General features: G+C 40.0%; 1 protein-coding gene across 3 annotated transcripts in view; it reads left to right on the forward strand.

Moving 5' to 3' along the window:
* Positions 1-8,713, forward strand: part of ARL15 (ADP ribosylation factor like GTPase 15) — a 485,411-nt gene extending 476,698 nt beyond the window's left edge. For all 3 annotated transcript variants that reach the window (XM_055555358.1, XM_055555357.1, XM_055555356.1), the window contains one exon: positions 6,773-8,713. In XM_055555358.1, the coding sequence (XP_055411333.1) occupies positions 6,773-6,925 (153 nt within the window). In that variant the 3' untranslated portion in view covers positions 6,926-8,713. The remainder of the gene's footprint in view (positions 1-6,772) is intronic.
* Positions 8,714-22,486: the final 13,773 nt, after the last annotated feature.

Here is a 22,486-nt window from a genome sequence, read left to right on the forward strand (position 1 = left end):
GAACTTTTTTTTTTAACTGGAGAGAGAGAGAGAGTGTGTGTGTGTGTGTTAGTTGCTCAGTTGTATCCAACTTTTTGCAGTCCCATGGACTGTAGCCTGCCAAGCTTCTCTGTCCCTGAAATTCTCCAGGCAAGAATACTGGAGTGGGGTGCCATTCCCTTCTCCAGGGGATCATCCCAACCCAGGGATTGAACCCAGGTCTCCTGCATTGCAGGCAGATTCTTTAACATCTGAGCCACCAGGGAAACCTGTAATTGAAGTATAGTTGATTTATAATGTTATGTTAGTTTCAGGTGTACAGCAAAGAGATATATATACACATACATATTTCATGTGTGCATTAAGTATATACCTTTAATATATACACATATATATTCTTTTTCATATTCTTTTCTATTATAAGTTGTTACAAAATAACAAATGTAGTTCTCTTACTACATACTAGGTCCTTGTTTATTTTATATATGTTATATATGTATATATTATTTATATTATGTATGTATCTCTTAATCCCAAACTTTTCATTTATCCCTTACCCCCAGACCATACTTTTATCAAAGAGTTAAGAATCAATATGAACCTGTCTCAAAAAAACATTATTCATGCAGTTCTTTATAAAGACCATGCAGTGGACACATTGCTGTGACGAAGAAATCCTATTGAATCCACTGAATTCAGGACAGTTACTGAGCTGTGTTCTCTCGCATCATCCTCCAGCTTTCCCTTCTACCCAGCAAATCCACTAGCTGCAGTTTTTCCCAGCTTTCTGAATTTTGCTGACAATCCTCATCCTGTCGTCTCTACTGTCTGTCTTATCTGTTGACCTGTCACTATCGGTTTGGAAGGAACTGAAGCTGTCAACCTAGACTCTGTGAGTCCTGATTCCTTCACAAAAGAGGATGATAGAAGGTGCCTTTATTCCTAAAGTTTTTTTTTTTTTTTTTTAACAATCTTCTACCAAGATTCTTCATATTCAAATTGATGTACATGATTTCAGAATTATTCCAAATAGTCACATCCCTCTTTATTTGAATCAGTTGCTGTCTTACTTTCAGCTGAGATAGAATCATAGTGCTCTGAGTGAAAAAGCCTTTAGTAAACTGTGCAGCACTAAGCTGTACATGGCCACCAAGAAGCCAGGAATGAGGAGGGGACTTGTAATCTGAAAACACAAATGGCGAGGACCATTCCCTTGTCAGGCTGCTGTTCTGTTTTGTTTTGTTTTTGTTTTACAGTATTCTCTTGAATCAGTGGGACCCTGTGTGTTAGCAGGGGGAGCGCTGGCACAGGTAGCTCATTAGAGCAACACTCTCCAGGCTCGTTCGAGAAGTAGGGGTTGCATGACTGAAGCTATAGGAAGCCAGCTTTCAGGATGCAGATTTCCAAACCTCCTTATTCAGCTCCTCTCCCTACCACATCCCCCCCAAGCGATAAGAGAGGTCCTCTATAATCGGCTGGTTTCCTGCAGAGAGAACATATGTATTGTGTGTAGATGGGGGTATGGGGAAGCATCAGGGTAGAAAATATCCAGCTCCCTGGAGAAGGAAATAGCAACCTACTCCAGTACTCGTGACTGGAAAATCCAATGGACAGAGGAGCCCCGTAGGCTACAGTCCATGGGGTCGCAAAGAGTCGGACACGACTGAGTGACTTCAATAACAATAGTGTGTGACTTAAAAAAGCAATAAAAAAAAAAAGAAAGAAAATATCCAGCTTCTATCTCTAGTGGTGAAAGGATGAAAAAATAAGCGAATAGCTCCAGACAGGGGCAAGAGATACCTGCAGGAGCAGGACTGCTGCTGCTAAGTCACTTCAGTCGTGTCCGACTCTGTGCGACCCCATAGACAGCAGCCCACCAGGCTTCCCTGTCCCTGGGATTCTCCAGGCAAGATCACTGGCGTGCGGTTGCCATTGCCTTCTCCAATGCATGAAAGTGAAAAGTGAAAGTGAAGTCGCTCAGTCGTGTCCGACTCTTAGCGACCCCATGGACTGCAGCCTACCAGGCTCCTCCGTCCATGGGATTTTCCAGGCAAGAGTACTGGAGTGGGGTGCCATTGCCTTCTCCAAGGAGCAGGACTACGCCAGGTGATATTCTGGACATGCGAGGAGGAAGTATTCTTTTAGCTATAGCAGGGACCGGTTGGTACTAATGGCATTGCATTCGCTAGGAGTAGGGGTGGCATATTCTAAGGTACACAACACAGTCCCACATATCCTAAAAAGCTGTCACACCTTGACAGACATGAATGTGGGTCAAAGTGCTGTTTATAAATATCTGAGCTTACAAAGCAACTCCATGTAACATGAGAACAGTAACCCCTTGGGTGTAGACCCTGCTCCTCAAAAGTGTTTAAAGGAAAACGAAGCCAACTCAGACCATGCACTGCTTACATGGTATAATAATAAAAACAGAAGAAAAACAAGCAGCTTATCATTATCAATAAGATTTGCAGGTTTTTAAAAAGGAAAGACCTATCTTTACATTTCAGAAACTATTTACATGACTTCCAGAAATTTGGTCACAACAGCTTTGCAGGAATTAAAAATAAAATTTTTTAAAAATATTTATTTGTTCGGCTGTACCAGGTCTTAGGTGCAGCACATGGAGTCTTTGCTGTGGCACATGGGATCCTTAGTGGTGCCATGTCAGCTCTTAGTTGCGGTGTGTAGGATCTAGTTTCTGACCAGGAATTGAACCCAGGCCCCTTGCATTGGGAGTACAGAGTCTTAGCCACTGACCACAAGGGAAGTCCCAAAAATAAAATTTTTGAACGTGTTTTTTGAAGGAAGGGCAAGATAGGGAAAACAGTGAATATCATTATAGCCTCATTAGAGGTTCGTTACATACGAAAGAATTATTTTGTTACTTCTCCAGTCAGGGACACCTGAAAGACCTCTCCCACCCAATGCTGTGCAACGCGTCACAGGTTTAACAGCAGCTACAATGAGCAGCAATGAGAGGGTACCGATTTGTGCCTGTTATATTAGGACTTTACAGTAAATGCGATGTGTGGGTAATGGAATGCAGTAATGCAAGTCACCCCACAGTTTCATGAAGGAAGAAAGCGCCCTGATGACATAGCTAAAATAGGTTGGCAACTTATGGTGGCTTTGTTTTCCTATCTCTAGGGTGGATTCATGGCCACTGACAACTGCCCACTCTCTGTGGCCATCCCGAAAATAGCTCAGTGACCACAGGTTGCCAGGCAGCTGTATTCTGATGTCATTACCCCAAGTGCCATCGCCAGAAGCCAATGTGAAACAGCCACCAGCCCCTAATTCCAGCAGTTTCCAGTTAGCCATGACATTTAAGCAGCTGATAAAGTAGTCAAAAAGAGTTGGATTCATTTCTCTTGAGTCATTTTTTAAATGTTTATTTTGATAAGAAAATAACCTTTAAAAAATGATGTTCATCATAAAAAACAGATCCCTGCATCGTAGGCAGGTTTTTTTAACCTTTAATATGTAAGCATATGATTTATGTTGGTCAAACTTAAACACCTTTCTTTAAAATCATACTCTGGCATGTAGAAGGACAGAAAAAGCGATTATGGACAAGTCGAGTGTGTGAGTAGGTAATTTTTATTGTAGTACTGGGGGGAGGTGGTAAAATATGCTCTTCAGATTAATATAGGAAAACAAAATTAAAATTTTATCCTGAAGAAAAAGTTCAAGACAGAGCATTGTCTTCATCTTCCCTTCTTTTGTATTGTACTCTTTGTTTTTAGGAACATAAAACTCTGAATAGTGAAAAGCTATGTTCCCACAGCAAACACAGTCACGTACTGTACTTGAATATCATTGGAATGCCAAACTTGTTTTTTAAATATTATAAATGTAGAGTGGTGTGGAGTCATTTGGATACCAGTAAAGTGAATATTGGAGAATTACATACCCAGTTAGGTTACAGATCTGAATAATTGATGCTTTTGAACTGTGGTGTTGGAGAAGACTCGAGAGTCCTTTGGACTGCAAGGAGATCCAACCAGTCCATCCTAAAGGAGATCAGTCTTGAATATTCATTAGAAGGACTGATGCTGAAGCTATAACTCCAATACTTGGACCACCTGATGCGACGGACTGACTCATTTGAAAAGACCCTGATCCTGGGAAAGATTGAAGGCAGGATGAGAAGGGGATAACAGATGATGAGATGGTTGGGTGGCATCAGCAACTCAATGGACACAAGTCTGAATAAACTCCAGGGGTTGATGATGGACAGGGAGGCCTGGCGTGCTGCAGTTCATGGGGTCGCAAAGAGTTGGACACGACTGAGCGACTGAACTGAACTGAACTGAAAGTGAATATGGGAGAATTAGATACCCACTTAGGTTACAGATCTGAAAATCTCAGGTTACCCGCCATAGTTGTCGGCTTAACACCAGTAGGCTCCTTCATCTGGTGACCACCCTGTAATCAAAGCTTCCATTTCCTTCTCATAGTTAATATTCAGCAGGAACAACTTCTGAAACATAACTACCTTTGGACATCTTTATTATTTTCCAAGTGTGCCTGCATCATAGACTATATTTTCAGTTGCCTAGTAGCTAAAATCCTTATTGTGCTTTTGTATCTGATCCATACTGTCAAATATCACAAGTTATAATATTTTGTAATTATCTACATCTATTCCTGACATTGTTTTTAAGTTACTTGTTAATACGCTACTAGGATGAATTCTGTGAATTTTTAAATGAACCATTTGGAGGAAGTAGTGTTAGTAATATGCGCATACTGTGTTAGCCTTTAATATTACTGGATTTCTTGCCACTAGTCCTCTTGCCAGTTGTTAGCAATGTTTAAAATGCAATTCTTTTAGATTTGAAGTTATACAATGTGACAAGAGTACAGCTTCCTTCCTGTACCAGATTTGCATCCGACAAACTGTCCACTCTTGACAGGAGGCATTGTTGATCAAATAGCATATTGCATCATAAGCACAACTTCCCTCTGTGACACAACCTGAAGCCCTCTTTGTGGCATAATCAAAGAGACTAGCCTCTGATTTTAAACTCTTAGAGCAGCCAGCTCCTCCTTCTAGCTGTCGATTTGAACATGTCCCCCACCTGTCGCTCCTGCCAGCTCTGCTCGCCCCATGCTGGCCCACCGCTCCCGTGGTCCACTGACCAGCAGCCCCTCCCTCCCTTGAGGAGGCAAACTGGGTTCTTGGTCCTGGTCTTTGCACAAGCAATTTCAGATTCTTATTGAAGTAAGTCATTTTTATTGCCCTAAAGAAACTAAAAGAATGAACCTTACATTTTCCGTAAGGGAGAATTCCTCTTATTTATAAAATACCTTGGCCAAAAATTGTTCTGAAGTCATGGACCCATTTTCTGATCTGTAAATGAGCTTTCCATTACTCTTCAGAATCAGAATTAACGAGAGTCCTTCCATTCTCAAGGGCTTTTTGTTGTGGTTGTTAGGAGGAGTATTTATTATGAATTTGCAGACATCCCTTGAAGGACTTTTGGGACACAGTTGAAATGTAAAGTGTTAGCATATTTGGGATTCCTAAAGTACCGTAAAAGCTTAGTGTTATTTATATCTTCTTACAGAAAAAATGTGCACACATATTAATACCACTTTGAATGGAGTATCTCTGCTGTTAACAGTAGTCTGGTACTTGTGATGATAAAGTCAAAATGAAACCACATTTGGAAGTGGCATAAGATTGCAACACCTTTTTTTTCTGGGTCAAGGTATTGATTAAGGTAACACCTTGGCAAGTGGTAACTCCATGGCACATGGGATTTAACTCAGTTTGTTGACAAAGAACGTCTTTGAATAATACTTCTTCTGTTGTTGCTACTCACTGTGTTTGATATAATGTAAACCCTGCTACCAAAATACAATATCCTGTTCTTGTGTGACACAGTGTGCATGCGTGCATGTGTGTGTATGTAGCTTCATGGACTTTGTACTTTTTCATACCCTTTGAGAGAAACATCATCAGTACTTCTGGAAACCATGATTATTTGATATTTATTTGCTGTCCAGAGTCGGTAATCCTGTATGCTTAGTCAGTATCTAAGAGTGACTTGTGACCAGTTCATAGTAGAATAGGTTTTTCCAATAGCACATGCTAAACCCCACTAAACAGTTATAAAGTCTTGATTTTTTTCTCCCTGAAAATTCATGACTGGGAAGAAAAGAAAGCTGAGACTTTATGTATGTATGTATATTTATATAAGTATATATATGTATGTACATGCACTCACTTTCCATCTCTTAACTAGAAAACCACTTTCCCAGGTCTCAGAAACACATGCCAGAGACACATTTAAATGAGAGAGACAAAGGCGTATTTAAATTATATTTTTTTGTTGTGTGTATGTTCAATCAAAATAACTGTCTTGTGTAATTGATAGTGTACATATTATTGGCTGTCACCAGTTTAGTAAGTTAGCAAGGTCATATAATGAAAGTCATTCTGCTAGAATTACTTTGATTGAATTGCAACTTTTTGGTGTTTTGCTGTGTATTTTTGACCTGTGCTGTAGTACATATAATTCTTTCTCAGACTTCATCAGACCTCCCATGCTGTTAAGTGAATGGGTGGAATGGTAGCTCGCAAGCAGTTCATTCACCCCTAAAGAAAACACAACGTATAACCCATGTTATAACCAGAGCTGCAGATGGGATTCTAGAAAGTCCTGAACATCAAGTTCACATAGCTTCTTAAAATGCCCCTACTTCATAACTCACTAAATTTCAGTAAGAGAAAGATTCTGATGTAATTAATAATCTGTTTCTCTCCCTCCCCCCAATTAAGGTCAAAAAATATTTTGAACTTGAACCACTTGCACGTGGAAAACGCTGGATTCTGCAGCCCTGCTCACTGGATGACATGGAGGCACTGAAAGACAGCTTCTCTCAGCTGATAAATTTGTTAGAAGAAAAAGACCATGAAGCTGTAAGAATGTGAAATCTGGTGAAGAAAATGGGTTCCCACAAGGCCTTGAACCTATCATGTTAGTTTCTCCTTTTAATTTTATTTTGGTATCAAGACTGTAATGGCTTCAGTATCTGTTTTCTTCCAATTATCTCAAACTCTCATTTCTCTGCTAAAGTGAATATTCTGTAAATCAGGTGACTTATCATCGGCATTACTGTCAAGTACACACTACTGAGAGAGAATTTATTCTCTGTTTACCACTAATTATCTTCACCTCATGTCTTCTTCCTTCTGTTGTTCTAAGCGGCTCTTCTCTGTGCTAAAATGGATGGAATTTGTGGCTCATAGAAATCAATCCCTTATAGAGGACTCAGGGAGACTGAGAACCTTGGCTCATTTACCCTGGGTTTGGGGTGGAGTGTTGTGTGACTGGCATTCCCCATAATATGTGTATTATTTTCAAAGTCTCTTGGTGGTTTTATCTTATTTTTAAGTTTTTTGTATACTGGCCTTACAGCATATGGGAAAAAACAAGCACCAAAAACTTCAGTTAATCACCTTATCAGAAAGGAATATCCTTGCCATAGTAAAATTGACTTCAAAGAACTTAAAGACAAGATGCCTAATTTTTTTTTTTATTACATCTAAAGTCTCCCTCAGTACCCTCTCCCTCAGTCCACTCTTTGTTAAGAGCAAAGACATTATTTCCATTTTTGAGAAGAGTTAGAGGAAATTTAGGCACAGTGCATGCATCACTGATTACTATTTCATCAAGTCCTCAAATATTTTTTTAATGGAAAAATTACTCCACATTAAGTCAAGCTGCAGTGTAATATGTTTCTGAAAACCTTTTTCTAAAAATCTTACGTCTGATTTAAATAGAGAAAGTAATTTTTAAAATAATAGACAAAACTTTTTAAAAACAGCCAAATGAAGTATAGTTTATACTGGCTAGGGCTTAAGCTGACGTGGATTTGACAAAGATAATAAAGGCAGAATCATCTGTGTAGTCATTCAGTAAGTGCTAATGTAGTTTAATGGAGTCTGTCAATGTCTCCATCCAGTAATTAAAGGTCTATCAGTATTTCTATTATAAACCTCTATTTTCAGGGGTTTCAGTATGCCCTTAAAAGTGTGCTAGGGCTGCAGCAAATAAATAATTTTCAGGCTTAGATTTAGTCTTTGGAACTGTTTTTTTGTTTTGTTTTGTTTTTTGCATTTAGTTTAAATGATAAAATTATACAGAGATAAATGTACAGTTTTACCAAGTTTTGGCACCTTTGACTTTTTCTAAATCAGGAATAATCTATGGATATTGAAGTTAATGGATAAAATACCCTTTGGCACATTTTATAGATTTTTGACCATTTAAACTGCAAAGTGAACAAATGAGAGAAAACTGCTCCTTTCACCTGAGCAATAAAAACATGTTTGGAATTTTTTTTCCATTGACTGATTCCCAAATACCACAGACGCGCATTCTGTTACAAGGTGATGTAATACCTTGTAATTCTCCAGAAGATATATGTCATTCAGATACAGTTTTTGTGGTTTGATCTTGTGGGTAAATTTTAAGGAAATCATTACCTTTGAAACATCGAACACTTCTTTTAAGCTTTCCTTTTTTTTTTTTTTTAATGAAACGGGTCAAAAAAGATTCATATTCAGATTTGGTCTGCAGCATCCTGGAATATTTTTAAAATGTAACCCATGAGCAGCACAAAACTTGTATTCCAATGACCACTTGCACAATTCCTGCTTTTATTTTGTCCTGTTGTGCTCATCTTCTATGAAAAATAAATGATTATTAGGCATTGCTTTCTCTGCAAGTTCATTAAATGTAGAATGTTGTCTTTTTAAGACCCGTAGCTGAGTGCTCCTAAGCCATCTGTTAAATGACTTCCCGTTGTCTGTGTGTGTGTCATGTGTGCGCCAGGGATGGGCTTCTTCTCAGACCCACGACTGTCTGCAGTGTCTCAGCCGTCAGAATGAAAACATTATCAATCAGTACCCAACAACAGCTGTTTTTGACAAGTTTCTGTCTGACGCCTAATGCTTTACAACTGTCAATAAGGCTCTTTCTTTGTCTAGCAGTTCAGAGCTCGCCGTCTTGCTGCTTCCATGCAGCATCCTGTCCTTGTAACCCTAGAATTTGCTGTGTTTGGGAAATCCACTTGGGGGGAGGGGAGGGGGCCTGGACGGACATGGGTGGGTGGGAGGGTGGTGTGCGTGGTCTGTCATATTCCCACTTCATGTAAAGTGCCACAGGTGTCTTAGTTTGCATATTTGAATATTATATAGGAAAAACAGTCTGTTATGTATTTCTTCACTTAGCTTCTTGTTATATTTATGGAAGTTACCAGTTTTTGTACCTTCTTAGCTCAAGCAGTTGCCTTTTTGTAATGGCAATTAATTTATATGACAGAACTTTGTATCTCCTGTAGTTTACACTATCAGTTGCTAACTAACTGCCATATTGCCCTGTCTTTCTATTAAAAAATTCTGTATCTATACTTAAAGGTTAACAGATTCATGTGGACAATTGCCAGGCAAGAAGAACTCGTTTTGTCCGTGATTTATATGATTTCCACTCTCTTCAAGTGAAAATAAACGCTGAGTAGAATTGATGTTTTCAGACTGACTCCTTCCAACTTTAGCATTTGGGAGTCCCAGATTTCTGTTTACATTTGTGTTGCCTGTTTAAGTCTTCAAAATAAGTTCTGCCGCTCTTGGGTCAAAACAAATGATTAATTCACATTGCCTTTGAAGCCATTGTGAAAACCTTAAGAGACAAAAAAAGAAAGGAAAAAAAAAAAGCACAAGGGTCTTTTCCAGTTGGTTTGTCTTCAGCAGCAATTTACTTTCATTGGAGCCATTCCTTCAGAATGAGTGAGCGCAATCGGGACGTTAATGTCAGATGTCATCCTTCAATCAAAGCATCATTTTATAATATTTGCTGTAAAAGCAACTTTCTAAGAGTAGCTGTTTGGTGCAATGAATTTTGTCCTTTAATGTGGATTGATGCCCCAAAGAAGTAAGTAAATATTTTTAAGTGACTCAAGAGGAAATGCTGTGTATTTACAGGTCCATCCTTAAGGATAAGAGTATTCTGTAAAAGAAAAAGAAAAATTAAAAGATAGATGGACGAAAAAGCTAAAGAAAAAGGGGAGGGGAAAAATACATGATAGAAAATGAAAAGTACAATCCCCAACTCTTGTTTGGTCCCAACATTATCCTGACAAATTATTCAACTACACAGAAAGCTTGCAACACCTCATGTCTAAGCTAGGAACCAACCAGCCTTCCTAGTTTTGTTTCCAAGGTAGGCAATTAGCATTTACCAAATTCCTAAACACTTCAGACATATCCAAGCAAAATGTGGACAAAGCTGTAAGATTTTCAGCAAATAGGGTTTTCTTAAAAATGTGCAGATGGAATATTCAGACTCCAGTGGAAATCTAATATTCATGCCTGGCTTTATCCTCTTTATAATTTTAGAGTGCATTTTCATTAACCTCCTGACCTAATGGTGCAAACAGAAAGAAAAAGATATGTGGAGGGGGCGGGAAGTGGGAGTTCCCCTTGGGGATCCCTCCTTTTCAATGCATTTGGAGGGAAGGATAAAACTTTAGGAGAATGTAGATTCCCTGCCATCTTTTTCCCAGCCTGGGTCCTAGAGATCTGAAGTTCATGCTGTGAAATGCATTATCACATCATGTTGGGAATTCCTGGATCCCAAGGGTTCACAACTTTTGGTCCCCACTGAGTCAGCATGATTAAATGATTTGCATCTCAGGGTTAAATGTTTTCCAGCTTGGATGCACAGAGTGACTGATGAGCCCATTTTGGCACCCTGCCCCACCCCCCTTGGACTGATTTAGGAACATGAAAAGGATCCCTGTGAGACCCAGAAGCCTTAGATGGGATATCAATTTCCCCTCCCCTTTTCCCATATTCTTTGAATGAAAAACTCTACTTCCACCTACTGTTTCCTAAGAGCTGGAACTTCTGACTTCCCATCCGGGGCATTCATCTGTGTGTGACAAGCTCTTCATGAAGTGGTGGTCTGTGAAAACCAGTGCAAAAGATTTAAAAGGCACCAAGAAGAATCTCTAATATACATCCTTCTTTCCTTACAAAAGAGGGTGAAGTAAAAAGTGCATGATTCTTCTGTCACATTTTCTGTACATTCCTGTCTCTGCTCCATGAGGATGGCTCTGATCATTAGGTCCTGCATTAGAAAGGCCACCAACGATGTTCTTAGACTTAGCTCACCCCAACATTTTTATCCTCTGCTCAAGTCCTCAAATTGCAGAGAGTTTCCATGGGATATGCAATTTGAATAATCAGAAGGAAATAGTTTGAATTTTCAGAAGGAAATAGTTTCAGGCTTTGTGGTTTAAAGCAGCTTCACTTACCATATATACTTTGTGAGGTCACTGGTGCCAGTTTGGAGAATAAGGAAAAGGACTTCTCAATTTCATGCCTTGCTGGGACAAGCCTGGTTTATGACCCAGTCTGACTCCTGACCCCGTACTGCTCCAGTGCACATCTCTACAACTGTGACGGACTTGGGCATAGCCGTCAAGTGGCACTTTAAAGAAATGATCCTCTGGGGGGAAAAAGTGATCTGCAAACTACCAAAGAATGATGAGTTCTTCTTTTCCCTTCTTCCTTTATTGTTCAAAAACCTCTCCCTCTTATTCTGATGTTCTCAAAACACTCTGCAGAGATCATTCATCCAGGTTCTTTTTTAGCAGCAACGTTACAACCATGGAGGTGAGTTGACAGTATTGTACCCAGAGAGGAAAACCTGGCTCCAAACACATAGGGACAAGATACATACTGACAAATGAAAACAAGCCTTGAATAAGCATCAGATTCCCAGATCTCCCTCATTCCCGTTTCCTCGTGGCATATAGAGAGGTGGGGGAGGTGGTCATTTCAAAAAAGCCTACGATGACTTACATCACAAGCAACCCTTCCAGAAGGTGTGAAATCCAGCCTAGAGTGCCACAGGCTTTACTGACAAGTGACTCACGGAGACAAAGGCTGGAGCTTCGGCATCAAAAAGACGTCAGACCAAACACCAAACGTCTGTAAATGATTGCTTTGCAAGCAGAGGAATGACTAGAAGACCTGATCTGATGCCTCCATGTCTGGACAGCTTACAGAAGACATGGGGTGGCCGGGGGTGGGGGCCTCCTTCAGACGGAGCCTTTGAAAAAGGCTGTTTCTAGAGAAAGAAGTAAAACCATGATCCTCACCTGAGATACTCCTAAGGAGATACATGATTTCTGGCTGGTTTATGTATAGTATATGGAAAGGTCAGTCAGAAAAATGTGTGTCAAGGGCACCTGAAGGCCAGACTGGTATGGTGTGATATTAAATCATTAGACATATAAATAGAGTAAATTAAAAATGAGACGATTTGGTTGGAGCGGAAACTGCTCACCAAAAGGCAGAGACAGGAATGCAAACAATAAGTCTGGCTGTCACTCTCTATCATCTGGAGCAAGTCAGGCTTGGCTCTGGACCTTCTCCAGTTGTTTTACAACTTTCTAGTCATGGGGTGTTTCAACCCAACACTTTTATTAAGCTACTTCAACAGGATTTTTCAGATGACAGTTTGTCAAGAGCCAACTTACCATGATATTTTTTTACAGGTTTTATCTCACAGTTGAAACTTTTGGTTTTGATAATTTTAGGCTTTTATTTTCTTTGTGCATTTGGTATGTTGTTGCTGAACACCTATTGTGCCCTTGGTGTTGTGTTAGATACAGCACTGAACAGCGCAGTCTTGGTGCCTGTCTTTGTAGAACTTTCATTCCTGTGGCATTTGGTTAAGTTGGGTTATTTCTGTGACTCTAGAGAATGTTTTTCTATTTGGAGGGCTTTTCTATAGTACAATTGTAATTCGAATCTCTAGATTTTAAAATATTTTTTCTTGGTCCTAATTTCTGGTTTTCAGCCCTACTAATGTCAAATTGTCTTTTAATGCTTTATAGTTTCCTTTGAGACCATTAATAAAACTAGAAATATAACACACATACGTCAAAAAGGCTTTCCCTCTCTTTAGTGTCTTTCTAAATAGAACTCTGTAAAACTAGCAGCCCTCTTCTGTTTTTCCGCTATAACAATGGAGCATGTGTCCAGCACACAAATTGCCTCCAAAGTGCAAAACCAAACTCTGTCAATCACCTACTGGTTTTGTTTTTTTTTTGTTTTTTTTTGTTTTTTTTTCATCTTCTCTATATTCACAGAGCTTTACCTTTTTCTCTAGAACAGTGTGGTCTCATGTTTCTGTCTGGTGATCTGATAAATGATCTATATTTGAAATGATGAATCTCCAAGAACATAATTCTTCTACGGTAGCAGTCTCTTGTGTTCTGGTCTGCCTAACAGTAAAAGATTATGGCGTCTGGTCCTATCACTTCATGGCAAATAGAAGGGGAAAAAGTGGAAGCAATGACAGATTTTATTTTCTTGGATTTCAAAATCAAATCACTGAGGATGGTGACTGAAGCCATGAAATTAAAAGATGCTTGCTCCTTGGAAGGAAAGCTATGACAAACCTAGACAACATATTAAAAAGTAGAGATCTCTTTACCAACAAAGGTCCGTATAGCCAGAGCTGTGGTTTTTCCAGTAGTCATGTGTGGACATGAGAGTTGGACCATAAAGAAGGTTGAGTGCTGAAGAATTAATGCCTTCAAATTGTGGTGCTAGAGAAGACTCTTGAGAGTCCCTTGGACTGCAAGAAGATCAAACCAGTCAATCCTAAAGGAAATCAACCCTGAATATTCATTGGATGGACTGCTTTTAAGCTAAAGCTCCAATACTTTGGCCACCTGATGCGAAGAGCTGACTCATTGGAAAAGACCTTGATGCTGGGAAAGATTGAGGGCAGGAGATGAGGGCAACTGAGGATGAGATGGTTGGATGGCATCACCAACTCAATGGACGTGAGTTTGAGCAAACTCCAGGAGACAATGAAGGCTAGGGAAGCCTGGCATGCTGCAGTTCATGGGGTCACAAAGAGTCGGACACAACTTAGCGACTGAACAGCAACAGTAAGAGCATCTGTAAAAACAAACAAACCACAATTCACATGCCCAGACAGAAGGAGTCACACATAAGCTATATAACCCACTGGATACCTACCTAGTCAGAAGCAGTAAGTGTCAACTGGATTTCAGAATGTTTGTTTGCTTCTCATTGAAGATTAGAGACCTGAAGAGACCTTTTTAAAGCCACTACTTATTCCAAGATGGTACTTGGACAAAGTTGTTCCTTTAGCAGGAGTTAACATATTTTGGATTTAGAGCACTTTTCCAAAGTCTGTACCAACACCAGTTTTATCTCACTGAACACCTAAAGTCCATACCATTCTTCTCTCACCAACCCCAAGCCCCATGATAGGTGTGCCTCTCAGAGAACCATAAGATACCCTGGGTAACCAGGTAGACTCACAAAAAAGAGATAAAACAGAATCCTTTCTCTTTGCATTCCAGTCATCCCAGATTTTTAGGTAAAATAGCAAAATTCAGTAAAGTCAAGTAATGGATGAATTACAATGTGTGGTTTCTACTTTAAGGTTCTTCCCCTAGTGAAATAATGGATGTGGCCAGGGATCATCAGTGTCTGCTAGCATCACAAAGAGAGAGACAACCAGGCATTAAGTCCTTAAAACCACCTGTGACGTAGTCTAACCTCCAGAAATTGAACCAGAGTCTGATCAAACCTCTGGATCTAACTAACGATTTGCAGAAAATACAGGAACAAAGTATGTTAAATCACACATGGTGATTTAATGCAGTGATTAGAATCCAAACTATTGGAAACTCAACTTGACATATGAGTTAGTTTATTAAATAGATGGCAGGAACCGAAAAAGGAATAGAGGGAGGAAACCTGTAGAATGAGTCGTAAGAGCTATATCAAACAATTGCAGAGTATAGACCCTTCTTGGATTCTGGCTCAAACTATCAAAATGTAAAAGGATAAAATTTGAGACATTGAAGAAATTTAAACATTAAATATATCAAACTTATTAAATATATCATGAATGAAGGAAGTGTTGATTACTGGGATGTTTTAGGTACAATAATGGAATTGTGGCTATGTATTTTTCCAAGGAGACTTATTTACTAGTGACATATACTTATCTATTAGTGAGATATTCATGGATGAATCCTTATGCTTGAGGTTTATTTCAAAATAATAAAGTGTGCAGAGAAGAACAGAAGTAGGAGAGGATATAGATGAAACAAGATTGGCCATGGGTGACAATTATTCAAGCCAAATGATGAAAGTACATGATAATTTGCCTGCCTCTCAATGTATAACTGATATTTTCCCCAAGAAAAAGTGTTTGAAGGAGAAGAAGAAGGAAAAGAGAAAGTGAAGATAGTGAGAAAAAAGCCACAGAATAGAAGAAATTCGCAGAACAAAACCAAGTCTGTTGCCACAAAATAATATATTCAGAACTACTCAAATCAAGAAGGAAAAAAGAGCAATTGATTTAATGTAAAAGTTAGCAAGAGTATTATTAGTTCATTATTAATTATTAGTATCATTAGTTCGGTGCATTTATCAGAATACGTGCAATTAAAGACAATACCAGGAAAAATAAAAAATTTTTTTTAAATGTGTGTCAATCTAACATGTTAATCAGCACTGAAGATCTGTGTCCTGATTTCAAGGAACGTGGCCTAGTGGCTAATCCCCTAGTTTTTAGACTCAACCAGAACCAGCTAATAGTTCTGTTCCACTCCTTGTTAATCACATGACTCTGGAGAATAATCACTTAGTGGTGTTGCAGTTTCTTCTCCACAGTTAAGGTAAGATACCTACTTCAAAGGGCTTTCATGGGGATTAGATAACATGTGTCAGGTGTAGAAAGTGCTTCTCATGGAGCCTGGCACCTAGAAAACATTCAATAAATGTTAATAACATTGGTTCCAGAAGATACATTTGGAGCAGTTTTCCCTTTGCATTTCTTAGGTAGAAAGCTCTGCAAGAGCTGAGGAAGGTTAAAAGGTGTAAATGGTGAGGTTTTACAATCAAGGAAGTTCCATAAAAACCCATCCTCACCTGGTCACAGAGTTTTCCTAGACTGGGTCAGCACACCTCTAGTGACCTGTATGACTTCAGTCTTTTGTCATTCAACTGCCCATTCATTTATTCATTCAGCAGCACCAATTGAATGTATATTATGTGCAAGGCATTGGGCTATATGTACTGGCGCTGTGCTGTGCTTAGTCGCTCAGTCCTGTCCGACTCTTTGTGACCCCATGGACTGTAGTCTGCCAGGCTCCTCTGTCCATGAGGATTCTCCAGGCAAGAAGAATGGAGTGGGTTGCCATGCCTTCCTCCAGGGGATCTTCCCAACCAAGGAATCGAACCAAAATCTCCAGCATTGCAAGTGGATTCTTTACCAACTTAGCCACCAAGGGTACTCGAGAGAGGTAAAAATCAATTAAAAATATAACCTGATACAACCCTCAGAACTAAATATTGGATAGTTAAATCTTTATTTCTTCAGAAGTCACTTTTTTTTTCTCCTAATTTTTTTCCTCATTTGCTCATGATCACAGAAACACAGCACTTACGCCCGTTGTTGCTTTTTACAGTAACTCTTTACAGCACTAAATACAGGGAAGTTTCATGAATATTGCTGACTGGCTGATAACTTCAAGTTAGAGACAAGGGTTTAATACACTGTTTTCATAGGGCTAGGATTGTGTGAGAGTGAACTTTATCATCAGTGGTTTAAAAAGTGATTCGCTTTCATTATGGAAAATATAATGACTATATAAGAGAGAAAATAGAAAATAACTATAAGTCTAGAAAGAATCATATTAAAGTGGTATGTAACCTTTTACTCTTTTTTCCACAATTTTACAAAAGTGAGGCAGACTATGCATATTGTTTTAGAACATGCTTTTTGTTTACTAATATATAAGAAGCATTTTTCCATGTTGTATATTTTTTCCAAAAACATGATATTCAATGGCTGCCTAGCACTTTTAAGTACCTTTATTTATCTAACTCATCCTCTGCTGGATATTTGGATTTCTGTCTTAAATGTCTTTGTAGAATATTTGTGCACATTCTTCCATAATGAGCAAAATGAACAGTCTGAAATGAAATTGGGCTTCCCAGGTAGCTGAGCTGGTAAAGAATCCACCTGTAATGCAGGAGATCCCAGTTTGATTCCTGGGTTGGGATGATCCCCTGGAGAAGGGATAGGCTTACCCTCTCCAGTATTTTTGGGCCCCTGGAGGCTCAGGCAGTAAAGAATCCACCTGCAATGCGGGAGACCTAGGTTCGATCCCTGGGTTGGGAAGATCTCCTGAAATTACAGGGTCAAAAGGCATAAACGCTTTTAAGGTTTTAAAGCATATTCTCAAATTGCACCCCAAATTGTTATCAACCCACAACTCCAAGCAGTGAGTACAGGTCATGTCCCATTTCTCTGCTACCTTGTGAACTGGGCTTTTGAATTCTTTTCATCTATCCTGATTTAATAGGTAGAAAATGAAATCTTGCTTTTGTGATAATCTGCATTTTAGCAAGACTTTAAATACACCAAACAACCTCAGTCATCACTTTTTGAGAAAGTGGAGGAAATGATCGCTATTTAATTGTTTGCTAAATTGTTTAATTCAAACACTTCCCTTCTACTTATTACATGATGTTGACCATGGGGAAGATATGCAATGTATATTATGGTTATTTTGTGGGGTGAAAAAATTTGTAAATACCACGTACTTACCAAGAATCCATTGTGTAGAAAGAAGGGTGAAAGGAGGAGCGGGAGGAAAGACACAGGAGACGCGCAAAAGAGCCAGGGTCTCGTGTTTCTCCCTTTCCCAGAAGGAAAGAATGAAAACACAAATGGAAAGATAGGATCAGATTGTGGAGGGCCTTGAATGCTAGGACAAAGAACTTGAACAATAGGAGCCAATGAATGTTTTTAAGAAGAGGAACATAATCCAAATAGCTACTTAGGAAGAGTAACCTGGGGAGGTCTGAGTTAGAAGAGAGAAATTAAGATGTTACAGATAACACTGTGGAAGAATAAATGTGCTAAAATGAAAGATGTATTAATAACAGGAAAGCATTTGTCAATGGGAGCAATAATTAAATTACTGAGGCTAAACTGAGGACCTGAGGTATTGGAAAACTATAGAACTAGAAAACCAGCCTCCTTACCTTGATTGCCTGCCTGTCACCCCAGAAACCCGTTGTCTGGAACAATGACAAGATTGGATGCCTCCAGAGGTGGCCTCTGAATTTCCCTGATGCAGGTGGATGAGTGGAGGTTCTGCAGGTTGCTGTTCCCACCCACCTGTGGAAGCCTTCCAAAGATCAGAGGAGCCCCACAGGCTGCCCAGAAAGTGCTTTGCTGAAGATACTCGTTGCCTCAGATAATAGGATGTAACCCATAACCTCACCAACAAAGGTGGGGCAACTCCATTTCTGAGGCTGTATGGCTGGGCTGCTGTAGTAATTGAAACAATGTTTTTCAAGATGCAGTAGAATTTTACATCATCCAACAACACCCGGATGGCAAAACTCGGTTCTCTCTCTATCCGGGTGTGCCCATCCTCAGAGGGGCCGTGCACCTGGCTCAATGCCCTGCTCTCACCATCTTACAATTCTTAGTAATTTTATCTTTGAACTTGGGTTTTGTAAGTAAAGACCAGTGCAGTAACGGAGCCAGTGTGTGCATCCGTGCCTGCCTGCTTACGTTGTAGTGTTTCTGATGCCCATTAACACAATCCCAGTGGACCCACAGCGTGTGTGATCTCAAACCAAGTACAAGGTCAGCATGTTAAGTTTATGTCTTGAGATGATTATATTTCTCAGAGGCCATGCTTTCCCATCCAAACTTGAATTTGCTTCAAATACAGTCAGAGGGCAAATGATGGTCTAAGAAATGCCAACAATCAAGAAACAGGTAGGAGAGGAATAATAATTACCTGACACTCCCTGTGTAATAAAAGATTAATAGGAGAAAGACAAAGTTAATAACATGTATACCTCCTGTATACATGGAAGATACCCAGGAAAACTGAATAACTCCCCTAAGTGGCCCAAACCACTACCTTAAATACCATCTCCAGATAAAGACACAAGAAAATGGAGGGCTGTGGGAGGGAAGCCAGTTTATCAGGCAAAGCGCAGGAAACCCAGGGCATGGTTGGCATGCAAACTTCAGTTGATTGCTTTCTCCATTGATAAGAATTTCTGAAGGCTTAGTCATCCTGCCCCTCCTGGTACGCAGAGAGAGATACCCTTCCTGAATGGAGATTGTTCTTCTATTAATAAATGTAAAGTTCTCTTATGAAAGCGTAAGTTCTACACAATTTTCACGGCTTCTCCTGTATCTGGTATTTCTGAAAAATAACCAGACTAAAATAACCCTTCTACCAAAGAAACATATTTGGGGTGTCAAATTCTGTTCCCCTTCAATACCTAATCATATTCTTTCTTATCTTTTTTACTTTCATGTATGAGCCTACCACTTAAACTGAAAATAATAACATAGAAGAAAGAGGAAGACAGGATAATCCATAGTTCCAGTTCTTTTCCGTTCTTTTTTACTATTCATCAGTAGCAGAAGGTAGAGAGTTGGTGGAATTTATGTGCATCAAGAAGTGAAATAATAATCAGATGTGTTCATTTCTGTAAACTCAAGTGCATTGACTGAGTTATGAAATACAAATTTTGTAATTTCAGTGATTCTGCATAGAAGTTAAAACTGGCACTCAAAACTGGCATTGCATAATATAAAAATGAGTGGTAAAATTTATGTTAATTTAATTTTTAATGTTTATTACTTATAATGACATTAAACAGCAAATACAATCACCATGGCCAGTCAACATCAGGACCTTGGAAAAAAGGAAAAAGCTTTATATTAATGACATATTTCTCTACTTTTTGAACAAAGGGCCCATTTCTTCATAATGCTCTGGATTCCCCAAGTTATGTAACCCAGCCCTACCCTCAGTACACATATGGGCTCTGAAATTAACTGGGTTTGAATTCCAGTGTTGACACTTGCTGACCTTGGGGAAATTGTTAATCTTTCTAAGGCTCAGTTTCCTCATCTGTAAAATGGAAATATTAACAATTCATGTCATGTAACCATTGGGCTTCCCAAGTGGCATAGTGGTAAAGAATCTGCCTGCCAATTCTGAAGACATAAGAGGCACAGGATCAATCCCTGGGTCAAGAAGATCCCTTGAAGTAGGAACTGACAACCTGCTCCAGTGTTCTTGCCTGGAAAATTCCATGGAGGAGCCTGAAGGGCTATAGTGCATGGGGTAGCAAGGAGTTTGACTTGACTGAGAGCACACGCACACACACACACAACTGATACAATCAGTTCATACCATATAACCACAGGGTCTTTATCAGGATTAAATGCAATTCTATAAATAAAGAACTTAGCATCTCACCTGCCACATTGTTGTTGTTGTTAAGTCGTGTCCAGCTCTTTGGGGGCCCCATGGACTGCAGCCCCCAGACTTCTTGTCCATGAGATTCTCCAGGCAAGAATACCAGAGTGGATTGCCATTTCCTTCTCCAGGGGATCTTCCCAGCCCAGGATTTGAAGCCAAGTCTCCTGCATTGGCAGATTCTTTACCACTGAGCCACAGGGATACCAGCCACAGAACAGATGCTCCATCAGTTAGCTCTTACAGGGTAGATTGTTAGTTACTGCAGTCTCTCTGTGCTCCACATGGTGATTCTTATGGAGACTTACTGAGTGACCTGCTACTGCCTAGCTGACCCTCTCTGGCACATGCAAACGTCCCAAGGAAGGTTATTGCCAATCATTCTTGGCTAGTTGCTCGTGAATCGCTGCCATGTTATGGATTGCTGACACCAGTTAGGGCTTCCATCCTTAGTCCCGTTAACTGTAGCCAGGATAGCAGGGTTACATGCTACAAAGCATTTGGAACCCCTAGAAGGAAGCCATGGGGTGCAACAGTCTCTTTGACACTGCCAAGGAGGGGGCAGTGTAATGAGTAGGCACCTCAAGTTGCTCATCCAGGAAAAGGTCTGGCTGCCCTCTAACATGGTATTTGAAATATTTGAAAATTTAAAAAAATGGGTCTTTTTGGTGATTTGGTTATCTGCTAGGAATCAGAAAGATGCACATGTACCTTTCCTTTGACAGAACACAACCCTGAAATCATAGCCCTACCTTTGAAAGCACAGGAAAAAATTTTATGCTGATATTGACAGGATGTTCTTAACATGGAAAGCATTACTCCAGCAGACATCCAACGGGGCTTCCAAGGGTGTGTTCTACAGACTGGGCTAAAAACAAAATAGTCCTACAAATGCAAATTCCTGGGCCTTGCTCCTAAGTCCACTAAAATCAGAATCTGTATTTTAATGAATACATGAACTCATGAATCTGTATTTTAATAGGGCCCCCAGGTGACTCTAACCATCTGCCTTTGAGTGTTTGTGGGCAGCAGAGGGCAGAAGAGGGTGAACAATGATGAAAGTGAATTAGAAATAAGGACATTTATTTGTCCAGGAGCTGTTAAACTCGACCTACATCAGGCACGTTCTTCCTGACGTTGTGGTTGGCCGTTATCCTGGAATATGAGCTTACAGATTCTCTGTAGTCTGGTGGTGCTGAGTTTACTATGTCCTTCTCTGTTGAGTTATAAAGGAGCCTTCTAGAAGTGGGATGAGGATCTGGATGAAGAAAGAGGAGCAGGGTCATAACTAAGGACTCTGAAGAAAACCATTTGAAGACTTGTGAGGGAAAGTCTTTTATATGCTCGGTGTCAGCAGGCATCAAACTACATTTACTCCTACACTTGGGTTATAAGATGATGTTCCAGCAGGTATGAGGCAGGGTAGTTCTATGGAAACCATCCAGATCCTCATCTTACATAGGTGTCTGTTCCCGAAATTGGCCTGCCTGAGATCACACCAGCTGCTGCTGCTTCACCTTCCCCTCCTTTTCACAGCACCCTCCTCCCACCTGAGAAAAGAAAGGCAGGTGTTTCAGCACCTGAGGCAGTTGGTGAGGCACCCAGGGGCCCAGGAGCTGAAAGGTGGGCACAGGTAGAGAAGGAAAAGCAATTGGCACAATGTCTGCCATGGAAAGAAATCAGTGTTATAACCAAATGCCATGATGCACTGCAGTAACCTCCCAAACTTGTCTTGGAAGACCCCTGATAAATATCCTTTTGCACTGACTCTGGTCAAATGATCCAAATTGTCTGCTCATCAAATAAAAGAAAAGAACCAAGGATCAGAACTTTGAAATGAATTCCTTTTAGAATGCATCCGTGCCTCCCCTCTCCACCCCCCAGCCCCACACTGCAGATGCCTGTCTCCGTAGCAGGGGCAGGCGCTGCTACCTCCTTTCAATACAGTACCTACAGTATGGGGCTGGAAAAGTCATCAAAAGCATTAAGGGTATGAGGGGTGTTTACTCCACATTCCTATCTAGTTGCTGCCCAATTAACATGATTTGCAGCTGAGAAAATAATACTCTCCTCCGTCAGAGATAAATTGTGTTCCCAAACTGTGAAACAAAGGGGA

This window comes from Bubalus kerabau, chromosome 18 (assembly GCF_029407905.1).
Source record: "Bubalus kerabau isolate K-KA32 ecotype Philippines breed swamp buffalo chromosome 18, PCC_UOA_SB_1v2, whole genome shotgun sequence".
Taxonomy (NCBI): Eukaryota; Metazoa; Chordata; class Mammalia; order Artiodactyla; family Bovidae; genus Bubalus; species Bubalus kerabau.